The sequence below is a fragment of the Trachurus japonicus genome, chromosome 2 (genome assembly GCF_045865225.1).
Source record: "Trachurus japonicus isolate A0001 chromosome 2, Traja_1.0".
Taxonomy (NCBI): Eukaryota; Metazoa; Chordata; class Actinopteri; order Carangiformes; family Carangidae; genus Trachurus; species Trachurus japonicus.
Window position 1 is genome coordinate 11,989,694 of NC_140908.1, and position 17,915 is coordinate 12,007,608.

Consider the following 17,915-nt stretch of genomic DNA (forward strand, 5'->3'; position numbering starts at 1 on the left):
GGTTTTTTTTTCTTTTTCTTTTTTTCTCTGGGAGGCTCTAGCTTCAGGCCGGGCTATAAATACCCTCGTTTGGGTGTGTGTGTGTGTGTGTGTGTGTGTGTGTTAGGCTGAAATGCGGGGACGTAAGGTGCTCCAAGCCAAACAGACCCACGTGGAGCTGCAGTGTGCAGACGGCTCAGCGAGGCGGTAAGACAGGATAGAGCGTGTAATACAAACACGGGCCGTCTAAAGCCTCTCTAAATAATCTGAGCTAATTGAGCCGACCACACAGAACAGAAGCCTCCCCGTTTTCCATTTTTCCGCCGATTCTTTTGTGCGGTTTGTGTTTTAGTTCCTCTCACCTCCTTTAAAGAGCTCCGTGTGCAGGTACGCCAGGCCGCGGGTGACTGAGTGAGCCAATCGGCAGCTGCTGACCCAGTCGTTGGTCTGGATGCTCAGGTAGCGGTTCAACGAGCCCTGAGGAGGAGAGAGAAAAAGAGAAAAAGAGAGAGTGTCACTTTCAGCACCTGACAGAAGAGAGGAGAAACAGATGATGGAGGGGTAGGGGGGAGGAATCGCAGACTTTGTGCTTGACAAGGTGTCAGACAGGAGTCAGCAAAGTGACGTGTGTGTTGGACCAATCAGGTGACGGCAGGTGAGATGGATGAGTTGAATGATGAAGTCGATCACAGCACAAACAGGAAAGTTAATGGGAACAATGTTAAACCACAGCCTGATAGTTGAGGTGAATGATGATGATGAGGATGAGGATGGTGATAACATCTTGTGAGGAGTGAAAAAAAAAATTAACCAGAAATCACATTAACTATTATTAATTTCCTTCCTTAATTATTTCCTTAATAATCCATTACTGGCCACACAAACAAAAAACCGGAACACACACACACACATACACATACACACAAATACACGCATGAGCACACACTTCATCTTTGCTCTCAAAATCAATCACAAGACAATTTGCACATCCGCTGCTAAAGAAAATTACATTAGATCTGTTCGTTTTCAATAAATTATATTATCATTTACTTGAATGCATTATGTGTCCCAGTCTCCTGGCCTGGCTTGCACTGCGTTCCCATGGCAATGTGTATTAGAGTAATGGCTGTGATGCATAATAGGCACCTTTCATGGGCCGGGGTTAGGGGGGGGTCAGCTGACTCGCAATTACGAGGCTGGAGGCTCGGACAGAAAAACATATTCAGTCCTGAGGTACATCCGCATTAATATTGAAGAGCGACAGCGATGTTTTCCATCACTTCAGCAGATGTGTGTTAATCTGTCTGACGGGTGAAACGATTTTACTTTTCATTCACAATGACTTGGCTCTGGCTCTGTGCTGCGTTCAGGTCCGCAAACTCGCACTGGGATAAAAAAAAAGGCAACAAACTGATCGGCGGAAGATGGAGAAACTCATTTTGACTGCTAATCAATTTATCGACATGAGGATTTGCTGATTTTTCTCTTTTTAAACCACTGTGTGTCAGATATCTCCAGGCCGTTGTTGGCTACCCACCGGGCCTGTGCTGACAATATACAATTCATGTGTCATGGCTGGCTGCAGAATTACACTGGCAGCGTTGCGTGGCTTTGCATCATCCAACAAATCCCCAAACACACCGTCGCACCGTGTAAACACAGGCAGTAGTCGAGGCACAATGGCTGAGATGTGTCATTCAATAGTGACACTTATGAAATTGCTGCTTTTCTAGCGAAGCGTTGCCGCTGTGCATCGCAGCGTTTTACAAAGAACACAAAAGACAAACACTGACAAGGTTACATGACTTTGTGAACTCAGCCGTTGAAAGGTATCGCTGCTTTAGTTGATTTAGAGTTGCACACTGTGAAGTTGTCAGGCTACAAAAGACTTCTTTTCATGTTATTTGTGGTTGTTTTGTCATAAATATCCACTCAGTGCAGCTAAGTTTCTTTAAAAAAACAAAATAATACTATTCACTCAGGTTCAGAATAGATTGCCTCCCCAAGCACAACGGATTCACAAAAATGCGTGTTTCTTTCCTACGGTCATAGCAGCTGGATTAATCTAATGCTAATCCTAATGTTAATGCTAATGCTAACCTAGCATCTTCTAACTGCTGCTGTTTCATGTTTTACTAGCCACAGGAAGTGCAATGTATTGACGACATAAGACCTATGGTCATAAGACATGGTGGTTTTGTTTTGTAACAAAGCAGCATTTGCTAACTTCCTGTTAGCAAAGGAATTATTATTTTGTTTGCAAATGCTGCCGTAGTACGTAAGTAAGTAAACTTTATTTATATAGCACCTTTCAAAGATATAAAATCACAAAGTGCTTTAGTAAAAGCTACTTTTCTATAGCGATGCTAACATAGCAAGCATAAAGGGAACAGCAAGGACCAGCCATTGTTAGCCGTTCAATTAGCTCCACCTCCGACTCCTCAGCAAAGTAACAAACTATGCTAAAAGCTAATTCATGCTTTTATTACTAGCACGTTAGACGACTCGCTTGACTTCCAAAATAGTCAATAAAGATACAGATTTGAAGTCACCAAGCTGGAGCACCTTCATACATTCCTGTTTTTTGTTATTTTTTAGATCTTATCAATCACAATAAGCCCTGAGATCCTCCAAAGCTGCTGGTCCTGAACACCACCAAAACAAAGGAGAACATCGTGGTCGGTCTCCATCAATGATGACGTATCGTTTTAATCATACTTTTGTTGTTGTTCTATTCAGTTTTTGTCTTGTGTTGATTTGTATCTGTTTAGCTGCTGCCAAACTGAATTTCACTGTGGAACCACAAAGACAAATAAACTTCCTGATGTCCTTAAGTTGATCTTCTGACTGCGCCCAAAGCCACAAACCTGCTTTTATTGAATTCTATCTTCTAAACCTTTCCCTTTTCTCATTTAAATAAATCTTATTTGTTTACAAGGGATGGTCTTGAGAACACACACACACACACTTCAAGGTTAAAGGGATAGTTCAACATTTTGGCAAATTGGCCCATTGCCATAATCCCTATAGTCATAGCAGTAGGTTTGTTACCTTTAATTGTCGGTGCAAGCTGATTTTAGAACGGTGGAGCAGAGCCGCGAGCTGCTCAGGGCTACGCCATGGAGGCTAATGGAATTTCTTGGTTCCCCTCATCAAATACACAATCCAACAACTCAAAAACGCTCTGGTGGACAAGTTGTGAGCTGCACAATCACCACGCTATGAGATAATAACGGAACGTTACGAGACGGAGCTGTTTTAGACGTAAATTCATGCAAAACCGATGATGTGTGTTGCATTCAGGGACAGTTTTTCAGCAAGCAGACTCTGTATTTACCTCGAAAACGGCTCCGTTTCGTAATGTTCCATTATTATCTCATAGCGTGGTGATTGTGGTGATCACAACTTGTTCACGAAAGCGTTTTGGAGTTTGGGGATTTTGTATTTGATGAGTTTGATGAGGGAAACCAAGAAATTCCTTTAGCATCCATAGCGTAGCTCTGAGCAGCCTGCTGTTCTGCTCCGCCGTTCTAAAAATAGTTTACACCGACAAATAAAGTTAACAAACCCACTGCTATGACTATAGCGATTATGGCAATGGGCCAATTTGCCAAAATGTTGAACTATCCCTTTAAAACCCCATGCAGCTTTAGTACAGTACTCACATGGGGGTAGTAGTCCATGACGAGCAGGTACTCGGTGCGACCCTCCTGGCCCGTCCGCTCGTCGGCCGCCACGAAGTGAGCGATGTTGTCGTGCTCCAGCAGCGGCAGCCGGTAGATGGAGCACTCGTTCAAGAAGTTCTGGCGGTTGGCGGCGGTGAACACCTTCACGGCGACGGGCCGTTCGTCCAGAGAGCCGCAGTACACCGTGCCGTATCTGCCACGTCCGATCAGCTGGAAAAGGAGGTTGAAGGACCAGGACTATTAATAGATGTTCTTTGTACTTCTACACTTCTGAGAGACAAATATTAGCAGCTATAATCTTTGTGTTTGGGCTTGACAAGAACTTTTCTTGTCAGTATTTACACATGAAGAGGTGCACAAGTACAAATAAAGACGTCAAAGGAGGGTAGGAAGAGAGGTAGGAAATTATAGTAAATTAAACAGTAAAATTGCACTCAATTGAGTCAGGTCCAAATCAGTCCATTAGGCCTGAATTGGCCGGAGCACAGCATGCTATTAAAGGCCAAACACTTTCAAAGTCATCTACAGGAGTAAGAGGTTGGTTCAGGAGTTAATTCAAACATTTACATCTGGGTACAAAAGAATTCGCTGGCTGTTTTGTCTGAAAGCACCAACCAACCAACCAACCAACCCCCACCTCCCTCCTTCCCTCCCTCCCTCGTCCTCTGCAATGAATTTGATGTGAAAGAGCGTGTGCCTGCACTCGATAACGCACAAGGACGGTGTTCTGAATTCAACTCCTGCCTGAAAAGATATCAGTCTCTCAGCGCTCTGCTCTGAACCAGCGTCAGAGAGAGAGAAAAACCGCGGCTGCCGCTTCGTCACGTCCGGCCTTCGCTTGCAACGCTCCATTTGCGAGATTCGTTGTTCACGTTGGCGCTGCAGGTTTTTAAAGGCATGCCACGGAGTGTTTGATTCCTATCGGTGTATTCCTGCCTGGCTACTGATTCCTCCATGTATACAGTCTGATAAGCAACTTGCAGGGACTTGAAAATGGCTCGAGACAGATAAGACGACTCAGTGTTTAGCTCTGATGCTGTCACTGATGTTATTGTTGTGCGCTAAAGCGACTAAAAGAACAGATGCACTTGATAACACTTCTGCTGCGGAGGAATTACTTTAACGTTCATCAATGAAAATAGTTTGTACCTATTTTCATTGATGAACGTCCAAGTCTTTAGATAACCTCAAAGGTTCTCTAGGTAAGTATGTAAACACCATTTCTAATTATTTTATTTTCAAACAGCAGCTCTTTCCTTGAATTTCTTCATAGATCTGCCTCCATCTTCTTACTTTTAGACGTCGGCTGGAGCAGAAGACATGAGTATTTTCTCCGGAAGTTTGGATTGACGTCCCGAGATTTCATAAACTCTGTATAAACGGTCATTTTAGTGTGTTTACGCCAGAGAAATAACAGCAAACAGCAGAAGATTTGTTTGTCTTCGGAGGGAAAATCAAGAAAACTAGGTGCAATGGCTCATTATCCAGTGGACTATTTGAGGAAAGTCATGAGTTATTTCACTTTGATGGCTGCAGAGATTTACTGTCCTGAGTCCGTGGAGACAGTGGGCGATTGTAGGCAGACGTCTTCAAGTGACAGAGTCAATTTGGTTGATTTTTTTTATGGGAAAAGTGGTGAAATACGATAAAAAGACAAATGTTCAAAGCAAAAACAAATTGAATATGGGGATAACGATCCAAAGTGGGCTTAAAATCCAACGGAAACTGAGCTAAAGCTTTTGGAACAAACCTTTCACACTTCCTTGAACATCCTTGAAAATCTGCGGTTTAGATCTTAAACATGCTGCGTGTGCAAGACGAGCCTAAAAATATCTCTGAACTTGAAGTGATCCGCGAGGAGAACTGGGAAGAAAATAGAAAAGACTTTGAGCTGGCAACAAAAAAAAGAAAAAAGCACTCGCCGCTTGGATTTATGTTGCTGCGTTGGAGACAGTTTCACGTCTCCAAAAAAATCAACTGGATGGATGAAACGCTCAAACAGTCTGCGACGAAGATAACCAGACATTCAAACACATCCATTTCTGACTGTAATACCCACATATATCTATGTTAAAGAGGAAAGCCTTAGCAATAACTGTCAATTGCTACAGTGGATAAATAGTTAGTTTGAATCACTGGAAGACAACTGAGGGAACAGCTTGTAAAACCACATGGATTTCAATCTAGGGAGCCTGAAAATTACAGATTTTTTTGTCAATTCTCACATTTTGGAGGCCGGAAGGCAAGACAAACACCTAAATATATGTAAAAGAGTCTTCAAAAAGTGATATTTCCCTAATATGTCCCCTTTAAGTTATGGCTAATTAAGGTTTAGCTAATATACTAAATGAATTATCGCTCCTGAAGTAGAAACAGGAAGTAAAGTAAAAGGAATATATATATATATAATATTATATATTAATTCAGCAACAGTATAAAACAAAATGGTTAGCTATTCTCCAGGTTTTCCAGGATATAAGTGGTGTTGCTATGGTTACATTTCCCAAATCTCTACAATGGAGGTGATTAAAGAGTCAGAATAGACGCAATTAGTGAGAAAAAGACCCAGATTGAGAAAAACAAAAACAAAAAAATTATTTAGCTTGAGGATTTCATCATTAATTAGTTTGTGGTTACTCAGAACAGCACTTTATTGCTGAGGGAATTCCAGTGCCTTCTAACTGCGGGAAAAATTGCAACGTACAAGAAGTCAGATTTGTAATGACTCATTTCTTTTCTTTTTTTTCAAAGACAAGTCAAATTGTACTCTCATCACTGTGGCTTCTCATCCCCTCACCGAGGCCCAATATCACCCAGACTCCGCTGACTTCCTATCACAATATGAGCTCCTCCGCTGCCGTATCAGCTTTCCCAGGATCCTGTAAGCAAAATCCTATTTTGGTGCACCCGGACCTGTCACTTAATGCGTCCCCGCCACGATCGGATGATAAAAGTCACATTGAAAACGCCGAATGTAACCGTAAACCTCGATGTATTTCGGGTGTACCTTTTTTTTGCCTCTTTGCCTTTGGTTTCTCCTCCCTGACACTCTACACTCCCACTGTGGAGAGACGCACAGCGCGACACAGCGATGATACGAGCAGTCATCCGCTAAGAACAGTATCAGACCACAGGATTTACGGGAATAAATGATGTAGTGAGCCGTGCAGCTGAGAGGGATTTACTTTATGGAGGCTTTAATGCTATTTTCGCATGAGCAAATACACATCACGACTATTACTGCAACGAGCCAATGTGGAGCTGTTGTGGAAATCTTAATTAGTGCAATTGTTTAGTGGTGAGTGAAACTCAATAATTTGGTTCTGAACATACCGCAGCAGATGGTTTCTAAGCACGTCGGCGACGCTGAAACTTTTTCAAGTTGCATCTCGTCTAGAAGCCGAGACAAAGACGGAGAGGAGCTCACAATGGATACTGACCTCCAGCAGTTTGAGATTGTCTAGGTCCAGAGAGCTCTCCGAGCCGGCTGCCTCCATCATATTCAGGTTGTGAAGGCCTTGTTTACCACCTCCTGCAGACAGAAGAACAACTTCACAATTCAGAATAAATTCAAAACACGAATACGCACGCTGCATTGAACCTAAAGGTCAGGGGCCAGGGCTGGTTGTATTCAAATGCCTGGATTTCTACCAACAACATTCAAACGTCCTCTTGTGCAACTCACCGTTCGTCATGCGGTAACCGAAGAAGGCCGCGACCGCCACCACGGCCATCACCGAGACTGTTGCCAGGGCGATGATCACGGTCTCCTCGTAGCGCAGCGTGCGAGGGTCTGCGAGGAGGGAAAACACATCAAGCGACATCAAACTTCTGTCTTTACTTTACGCTAATGCAGATGTGCTACACTACACATCCTTTCATTGGTTTTAATATGGAAATGATGCCGCTGCAGAAGTAAATAGATGACGAGAGCAGCTGAAAAAACATATATTAATAATCAAATAGCATAAAACAGGCACAGGAAACATTAGCTTCTTTTATGTTGACCACATACAGCTGATTTAAGAAGCTTAAAAAGGCCTATGATGTTTTGAAGCCATGTTTTTGAGTGACGCCTTGTTTTGTTTACATAATAAATTTAAAGACCCCATGACCCCAAAACTGTATTTTCCAGCTTTAATCCTGGACCCACATATTAGGATATTTGTCAAATATTCAATGTTTTTTCTTCTTCCTGTGAAACAATTTCAGACGTTTGATGGCTCATCCTGCACCTGAGGGCGGTCCTAACTTTGTGTCCAATAAAAACTGTTTCTTGACTCTTAATATAAAGTCCCTCAATCCGTGTATCATTCGTTCTTTCTATTTTCAATTAGCGATCGAAAATCAAAAAATGAAAAAGTGACAGATTTATTCATTTTTTGATTTTTAATCTTACACAAAAAATGAAAAACTGATTGGTTTTTCATATTAATACAAAGTGGAAAAATTGGCCACAGGACTGCATTGGATTTTAATATTTAAAATGAAATATGAAAAAACAGTTTTTTGATTTCTAATTGAAAATAGAAAGAACAAAATTCAATTCAAACTTTATTTATCTTCATGGGGCAATTTAAGAGCACAGCGAGTAGTTCAAGAGAAGAGAGCACACATAGACTTATAATAACTACAAGTATAAAAGCATATAAATCCTGCCAGTCACCGTCACAACAAGCAGGATGGTTATTTAACTGCAGCTCTGAAGGAAAGGGTTGTTTGATGTCAAAATAAAGTGTTAGAAATTTTCAAAATAAAGCAAAACGCTTCAACTGATACCAACTTTTTCAAGTTTTCTTGCTCGTCCTGTCTTTAACCTGGGAGTGTGCCCTGACTAGTCCAGATACAGTCAGTTCCTTCCACAGCCCACATCAAATAACCTGCGCTGTCACTTTAAGGCTAAACTAACATAATTAAAAGGACTGTCTTTTTAAATGACAGGACAGGTCTGTTTGGACTTGTTAAGACTAGCACGTAGCCGCACACAGTGTGGCGTTACATGTTTTTCCTTCACAGGAGACGGATCAATTATTGTAACGTTTTAATGCACTTTGCAAAAAGATGAACTGCATGATGGGAAGAGGAGGGAAAAAAAAAACATCAATTATGCCAAACAAGCGTGAAGCATGGACAACAGACTGGGAGACGGTGCGGGGACTCGGGGGGCGGGGGGGGAGGACAGAGACAGAGGATGAGTGGGAAGTCAAAGGAGAACAGTGGGATGAATGTGAATGTGAATACAGCAGCAGGTAGCTGAGCCGGCTGCAGCTTGATTAATGAAACTGCATCTGCTGCTACTGTTAGAGACAAACACACACCTGCCCTGCTGTCATATACCGCTGCTCTACACACACACACACACACACACACACGAAACGCTGTCCGTTACATCAGTCCACACACACTGGCTCTGCTGCGTGTAACCAGCCTTATCAATAATCAATGGATTCAAGAGCCTGAGGCTGACACACACACACGGGGGGGGGGTTGAAAGGGCTCCCCCCGAAATGCCAAGGTCAACCAGTTCAGAATCAACAAAAGGGTGGGACAGGAAGCCATGTGACACACACACACACAAACACACACACGAACACACCAGTCCCAGGTGCAGAGTGTGTTTATTCTATGAAGTAGTTGGTTTCCACTATAAACTACAATGCAGCAAATAGACTTTTCTAACATTGTATGGCTTTATAAGACATCCCATACGATTATTACTACTAGACCTTCAGGAAACACTGTGAACTGAGAACAAACATGGCTGCTGTGTGTTTACAGGACGATCCCACAGAGAAGCTTTAAGATGAGTTTCACCGCCACCAGCTCTAATAATATATAACTCAATATGTTATTTATTATAGTAGACAGTGTAAAGCTACTTCTGTTTACTATGTATATATGGTCCCCTGTCGTTTCTTTTCATAGTATAGTTATGAATCTATACATGCTCACCCATCATTTAACATTTATACATACATTTTGTTATAATAATGCATTGTTTTTGAATCTTCTTTTGAATCTTCTTCCTATTTTTTTGGGAAGGTGTTGTGTATAAGCCCATATAGGGTTTATAGCCTCTCCTGTGCTTACTATTCTGGTTTCATTTCTGTTTTTGTAATTGTCCTTTATTTTTATGGCGCAAATAAACTAAACTAAACAGGATACTTTTCCCTTTCATATTTATTTTCCCTTTTTTTCTATCAAACATTACAGGACAGTTAGATGAAACAATATATTCTTATTCTATTAGTTTACATGTAATGCAACACTGTGGCATAATTGGCAGTAGTAGGGGATCAATAACCTATTCTGATTGTGATCAAAGTGCAAGCTGACACTCTTCAAAATAAATCTCATATATATAATAAATCTTCTTCTTGCTACTTTAAATGCATCCATGTATGACAGCTCTCTCCACTCACACTGACACTTGATCCGAGTCTAACACCTATTAAGAAAACCACTAATGTCGTCATCCAGAGACTCAAACAACCACTTCCTGTCTCCCATGGAACCGGCGCTGCAGTCGGGAATAAAGAATCCAAATCAAACACATAACAGTATACGCCCCAGATGTGAACCTCTCTCATTAATCAAACCTCGATTGAGCTTGGAATAGTTTTATTTCCTGACTTTTTTTTTTCTTTTTCTCCCCCCGTCTTTGTCTCTTTGTCACGTACAGTCAGCGACACGCCCGCAGACACACACAGATTCACCAGACGCCTTGTAATCCGTGGAATGCGGAGCGGCAACATGGATGGCAGGGTGTTTATGTGTGTGGGCAGGAGAAGATGATGAGCCGTCGCCACTTCTTCTTCTTCTCCTGCTCCCCCCTCCCCCACTCACTCACTCAGAACTAAAAACTTAAAGGGATAGTTCACCCAAAATTCAAATTTCACTCATCTCATATCTACTCACCCTCATGTCGACTAAGAGCTGTGAGTCCTCCGTTCCTTCTCTGAGTTACGGGGGGGTCCGCACAGCAGTATTTGCCCATATAATGGTTGTCAATGGATACCAACTTTCTTAGTCCAACAAGACACACCAAAAAACATCCAAATACCTCCATGCTGCTCGTCTGTAATGTCCCTCTTGTATTGAAGCCCCGACATGAGAAAGAAAGGAGCTTCCGCTACAAACAAGCTTAGGATAGATAGATAGATAGATAGATAGATAGATAGATAGATAGATAGATAGATAGATAGATAGATAGATAGATAGATAGATAGATAGATAGATAGATAGATAGATAGATAGATAGATAGATAGATAGATAGATAGATAGATAGATAGATACCGCTCCAGAGGAAAAAATATAGACTTATTTAATTTTTTTCGGAACAATTTCTCATGTTGGGGCTTCAATACAAGAGGGACATTACAGACGAGCACTATGGAGGTATTTGGATGTTTTTTGGTGTGTCTTTTTGGACAAAGAAAGGGTTAGGTATCCATTAACAACCATTATATGGACAAATACTGCTGCGCGGACCCCCTCTTAGTTGACATGAGGGTGAGTAGATAATGAGTGAAATTTGAATTTTGGGTGAACTATCGCTTTAAGCAGGAGGAACAGTCAACAATGCATCCGCTGCCTTGTTTGACACCTCAACTCACACACACATACACACAGAATCCAGAATAACCCTGAGACCCAAACACAGAATTATCAGCCCGACCAACTCCAAAGACTGAATATTTTCTATCATCTTCCATCTGTCTAAACCGATTCACGGTTGTCAGCGGCTCAACAATGGATGGCAATCACGACGCTCAGATCGAAGCCTTGTAGCTGAATGATGAAGCAGAGGAGGAGGAGGTGGAGAGAAAAAGTAGCTGGCGGTTTCAAACATCCATTCATTCTTGTCTGCTCTTTTTTCCCCCAACCGTGTGGGCCTGCGTTTGTTTTGTTTTTCTGTTTGTTATTAGACATTTTTCTTTAACTCCTCCCGATGACTCACTCTCGCTCTGAAACGTTCCGATCCTCTCGCTGCAAAACCTCAGAACTGCTCATCAGTTTATGTCTCTGATGAGGATAATAGCAGTAATACCATCATACAAGCAATGTTAAATGTTAAAGGGAGTAGTTCAACATTTTGGCAAATCGGCCCATTGCCAGTCATAGCAGTAGGTTCATTACCTTTAATTGTCGGTGCAAGCTATTTTTTAGAAAGGTTCGAGCAGAGCCGTGAGCTGCTCAGAGCTACGCTACCTCTTTGTTTCCCTCATCAAACTCATCAAATACACAATCCAACAACTCCAAAACGCTCTGGTGGACAAGTTGTGAGCTGCACAGTCACCACGCTATGAGATAATAACACAACGTTACCAGACAGAGTTGTTTTAGAGGTAAATGCAGAGACTGCTTGATGAAAAACTGCCCCCTTGCACCGACAATTAAAGGTAATGAACCTACTGCTATGACTATAGGGATTATGGCAATGGGCCAATTTCCCAAAATGTTGAACTATCCCTTTGAGTGATTCCTCTCAGTGCTTTTAGTATTTTGAAAAGCCAAAAAATACATAACATAACAAAACCATAAAAGCATGAGCTAATGAAATCTACCTGCCTGACTTGCTTTTATTGGTCCGCTGGTTATAAAAAAAGAAAACAAACGGATGGAAAAAGGAGGGGAAGAGATGAAAGGAAGGGAAGAGCTCTGATTGGATAAAAAAAACAAAAAAAAACGAGAGGTGTCCTTACAGGGCTGTGCGGTGGTGGGGCTGGGCGGGGGGAAGTCCTCGGTGAAGTTGACGTTGCACATGTTGCTCCCGCAGCAGCAGAAGTGGTACGTCCCGTTCTGGATCTGCGGCGGCAGGTTGGTCACCACGCAGCGGTCGACGCGGCAACCCTGGTGGTCGCCAAGGTGAGTCCAGCAACCTGCGGGGAAGGAGGAGGACAGAGTCGGTGAGTGGTTTTTCCAATGAAGGGTGGATGAATTCCTCAGATTGTCATCCAGACCTACTTAAAGTGCTACTTCCTGCTTCTGCTGAACTGCCTTACCCTTCCCAGTATTGTCCCTTTAAATGGAGCTGAGAAAGCTACCAATGAACCAACAGACATGACTCACTCATATCAACAGGACGTCCACAGCAGCTGCAAGAATTTATGACTCTTTCCAGTAAAGCAATAGTGTGTGTATCTTCCTGTCCTTTATCAGTTTAAAAAATAGTATTTAAAAAAAGAAAAGAAAAGCCAATCGGGAGCTGTTTTTTCAGCCATTGTGATTAAGCTGTAAAAAAGGAAAGCTTTATTTTTACATTCAGGCTATAAAAAAGTCAGGAAACATTAAAAAATGTCTCATTTGGCAAACTCAAACTGACAAAAGATAATTATGATTATCCTCAGAGGGACAGTTTATGGACATTTAGACTCACTCTTGCCTTGTACTTGCTACCTTGTCATTTCAGACTCTCAGAAGGGGGTTGATGTGGGCCGTTTCCCACTGATTGTACTGTTTCGGTTCAGTTTCAGTTTATTGTCATATACATTAAAGATACTGATGAAAAGCAGTGTGCCAGACACCTCTTCAACCCTCATCACAATAAAAAACAATTAATAAGTCAAGAAATAAATAGTCATAAACTAAGACACTGTCCTTAAACCTCTGTTATTCCCCTGTTACATCCACACAAACATTTCGACAAATCTATGCACCTGGAAAAACACGTAAAAACCCTGTCTCGAAACAGTTTTTTCCACCTGAGAAACATAGCCAAGCTCCGTTTCATAGTTTCCCACTCAGAACTTGAAATGTCAGACTGGACTATTGTAACTCACTTTTCACTTGCCTTAATCAGTCATCCATCGACCGCCTCCAACTTGTCCAAAATGCAAGTCTTTAACTGGGATAAAACACATAACTATCCTTGGTATCGTGACATGAAAGCTATTTTTAGCGAGGCTGATCAACAACATATTTTCACTAATGGTTTGCGTTGTAACGTTAATTTTGTGAAACATAAGTTATTTCTTGAGTATAAAGAAAAATGGGCTAATGATATCTGGTTTAAACCAAAGCTCAGAACCTATTGCCAATTGAAAAATGTATATTGTGCAGAACCCTATGTGACTTTGCCATTGGATAGATCCAAGAGATCTTTATGTGCCCAGTTGAGGGCTGGATTGTCCCTCTGGCAATAGAAGTAGGTCGGTTTAACTCAGTACCTGAGGATGAAAGACTATGCACATTATGTAATTTAAATGTAATTGAGGATGAACTGCATTTTGTGTTTCATTGTCCGTTATATGACGAAGCCAGGCAGTTTTTGTTTCAGAAAATGCAAAATGTGAAACCTGAGTTGTTTTGGGTTGATGATGATGAGGTAAAGTTGGAATGGTTCTTCAGAAAGGAAGTCTTTACTATAGCTACTTTCATAAAAAGTGCCTGGTCAAAAAGAAGAGGTGAATTATTTATGTGAAATCCATGTGGTTTCTGTTTTTGTTTTTGTTTGGTTTTGTTTGTGCTCTGATTATTTTGTTTGGTGTCTAAATATGATGATAATGTGTCTTGTAAGCCCTTATAGGCTGGGCGCCTTGATTGGTGCACGACACGTAAATAAATATAAATTCATTCATTTCAATTCATGCAGCCGCCAGACTACTCACAAGGTCAAAAAATATTCTGCCACATCTCACCCGTACTTGCCACTCTGCACTGGTTACCGGTCCCGTTCAGAATTCATTTCAAGGTGCTGCTACTCACTCATAAAGCCCTCCACGGCCACGCCCCCAGTTACATCTGGGACATCATTTACCACCACAGCCGGCCCCTGAGATCATCTGACCAGGGTCGTAGCGGAAATAATGAAAGTAATGGCAAACCAACACTGCGTATCTCCAAAATCAGGCAGGTTTCCAGGATGCCAAGTAGCCTAGTCATTTTAATCTAACGATTGCCGATGAGAACCGGTGTCAAAAAGGAAAGAAAAAAAATGATCACGGACTTCATGATCGACTACCATGGCAATGAACAAAGCTTCGAAGCCCTAAAACATAGTTGAGGGGGGAAAAAAAGTCTCATTTATTATTAAAGCCTAAAGAGATGCCACAAAAATCCTTGTTTTGTCCAAACACCAGTCCACAGCATTGGGAAAAATAATATTCGTCCACTGGAGAAGCTGGAATTCTAAAAAAAAGTCTGACAGACAATAGATGACATTAAAAAGTTTCTGTTAACAGAGGAAGCAGCTCCACCTCTGCTCGAATCTGTCACAACCACACAATGACAATTAAAACCTCTGGAGCCGATGCAACAATCTGAGAGCAGCTGCACGTTTAGGCCACAAAAAAAAAGCGGCGACAGAAGTGAACCGTGCTGCGTTTGTGCTCTAACTCATGCTTGTATAATGTAGTTGTATAATGCAGCCAGCCACACACACTTGGGTCGGTGAGGAACGGTTCATTTCTCCACCTGTGTGTGTCCGACTTTTACTGGATGTCACATTTTTGGATGCGCTGCAAAGTGTGTGTGCGAGAGCGCAGCCCCTCCCCTCCGACACACACACACAAGGTCAGAGAGAGAAAGAGATGTATCGTGATGACAAGGAGCTGAGTGGTGAATGTGTCGACTTTGATGTTTATTTTTCCGGGAGCAGACACACGATGTCGGCTGCTTTCTGCAGAGGAGATGAAATCGTTGTTTTATTTTGATTATCCTGTATCCAACTTTCTTTGCGACTTTTGACTATATTTTCTTTTTCTTTCGCTTATTTGTGATCGTCTTCGTCTTTTTATTCATTGTTTTATTTATTCTTTGTCTTTTATATCATTCAATCTGCGCACTGTTCAAATTCTTCTGATGTCCTTGAACATATCTTATCATACTTTGAGATGTATGATTGTGTTAACCCCTTCAGGGCTCGAGACTAACTTTTTCACCAGGAGCACAGTGACCCCCCCTAACTTCAAACTTTAGGAGTGCAAGCAGAAAATTCAGGGGTGCACACCATGAATCAACTTGTAATGACAGATTCTGGATTCGCTGAGTCGCCTCTTCCATGTTTCACCAATGTTAAAAAAACAAACAGCAAATTTACTATTTGTGCATGATCAAACAGATGAAAAATGTATTTCTCAAATTTTAGGGGCAAAATGTCTCCATTTAGTCTGGAGCCTTGTCCTTAACACCCACTGGCCCAATCACAGCCTGGCAGGCCCATCATTAAATGGATTAAAAGCAACTTGAACCTCTGGCCAGCAGTTGTTAAGGGGTTAATGTCTTGTCTGATAAATGAAAAACTTGATTAAATAAAGTTGGAAAACAAAAAGAAAATGTGATAAATGACTCATCCTTAACTAGCATGTGCTAAAGAAACAAAAAAGTCTGATTGATTAATATCGGGGCCACTGTGCCTTTAAGTTCCCCAGAACGTGATGAGTGAAACCAGTGTTTTCTGTCGTACCTTGTTTGACCAGCCGCACTTCGCCCAGCGTTTTCTTCTCCCACAGGCCAAAACAGTGGCTGCCCTTGGCGCATTTGATGGTGGTGTTCTCCGGGGAGACCCGGCCTTCGCCCAGGGCCACTCGCTCCACGTCCCACTGCTGCTGTTGGTCTGTGAAGGCACACTCCCTCTCCTCGCCCTGCGCTGCTGTCAACACAAACACACAGGAGTCCACAGCTCATTCCTCCGACACAACGACACCACATATACACTTTTTAAAACAAAACAAAACACATATTAACACATTATAATTGAATTAGGTACAGAGATTAATGCTTTTTCTTGTTCTCCAGAGACAGACTGATGCTCACTGTCTGCCTGCAAAGTCTGCTGCCTCTCACCAACTAAATGATCAATAGGAGTACCAATTTATACTGTAGCCTGGAGGACACAAACACACAGGGAGGCGCAGAGGAAAAGTGGGCATTAGGGTTGAAAACATAAAACAAAACTGCAACAAGAGCACGACTACACCCACGTTAAAGAAAAGTGCCTTTATAGAAACTGTAGATGAACTTCAAGTGGTGTCAAACGCTGTTTTAAGGCCGTTTTTATTCTTGTTGGCTTGAGGTGCCCGTCTGGGAAATGAGAGCCGCGCCACGGAGGAACAGCCTGCCGAGGCTAATGTCAGAGTGTGTGTTTGTGTACATGACCTGCATTGTGGGTAATTTCAGATAAGGGAAACATGATGTGCCGGTTTGTTTCCCTAACTCCCCGGCTCCTCCCTTTTCCTCCATCCCAGAAGGGGGAGGGGAGGGGAGGGGAAGGAGGAGGGTGTGGAGTCTGTTTTGGAGTGAGGGAGGGAGGGGGGTTAGCTGCTGCTCTGTCCAAGGTCAAGTTAGCCTGTGTGGGCAGAGGGTGACGCGGTAGAGCGTTAGCGCTGCTGGGCTCGGCGCCAACTTTCCTCCTCTGCTCCCATCCAGCAGATAAAGCTATCAACCCCCGGCCTCCTGTGGGCCTCGGCTGCCCTCGACCTGCGGGCCCTCGCTGCCTACTGTTCTGCGAGACCGGCAGCAGAGAGGGAGTTCAAACCGAGGGTTAAAAACATGGAGGCGTTTTCATTTTTGATGAGGAAACGGAATATCAATGAGCAGGCCAGGCGACGGCCGGGATCGGCGGTCCGACTGCTCCGCTTGTGTTTTATTTCCCGTTAACGAGCTCGGGGTTAAAGTGACCGCTGAGGGAATGATCATAGATATAATGTTGTGATCAGATTCAATCAATTCAATAATACAGATGCTAAGCAGATGGACACACACGGAAAAGCAGCCGTCTTCCAGAGCTCAAAGTCGATCATTTCAGCTGAAAAAGTAAAAACATCCTCAGTCCAGACGCCTCCTTCTGAGGCTCCACTTGAAAAACACATATTATATGACTGTGCATGGACACTGGGCAGGCCGGGGTAAACAGGAAGCAGGCTGTCTTCTCTGCAGGTGGCTGCTTAAGTTGCAGAAAATGCTAAAAAAACAAGATACAGGAATAGCAAAAAAAAAAGAAAAAAAAAAGAAGTACGACCGGTCACCCTCTCCCATGTTTTTCTACCAGTAACATGGCAGGACATGGACATGTAATTCTTCCAGGATGAACAGAGGAGCTATAATAACCCTTCAAGTGTCCTAGTAGACTGACATTACAGAAGTAGAGGAGGCAGACGCAGCAGAAAGTGTGAGTGCAGGGACAGGTGTGCGGTGACTTTGAAGAGAAAAAAAAACACACAATGAGACCGGTGTGTGCAGATATTTTGCATTCGATGCAGATGATCAGGGGCAAACAGAAGCATATGGTGCAGCTGGACGGTCCACCT

The 17,915-nt window shown here is 42.5% G+C and overlaps 1 protein-coding gene across 1 annotated transcript in view; it reads right to left on the reverse strand.

Moving 5' to 3' along the window:
* The window catches only part of LOC146990919 (bone morphogenetic protein receptor type-2-like), a 38,993-nt gene that overhangs the window by 11,332 nt on the left and 9,746 nt on the right, over window positions 1-17,915 (reverse strand). The window contains exons 2-7 of the mRNA XM_085801352.1: window positions 16,073-16,258; window positions 12,372-12,548; window positions 7,351-7,458; window positions 7,106-7,197; window positions 3,645-3,875; window positions 342-456 (exon numbers count right to left, since the gene is read on the reverse strand). Of these exons, the coding sequence (XP_085657478.1) occupies window positions 342-456; window positions 3,645-3,875; window positions 7,106-7,197; window positions 7,351-7,458; window positions 12,372-12,548; window positions 16,073-16,258 (909 nt within the window). The remainder of the gene's footprint in view (window positions 1-341; window positions 457-3,644; window positions 3,876-7,105; window positions 7,198-7,350; window positions 7,459-12,371; window positions 12,549-16,072; window positions 16,259-17,915) is intronic.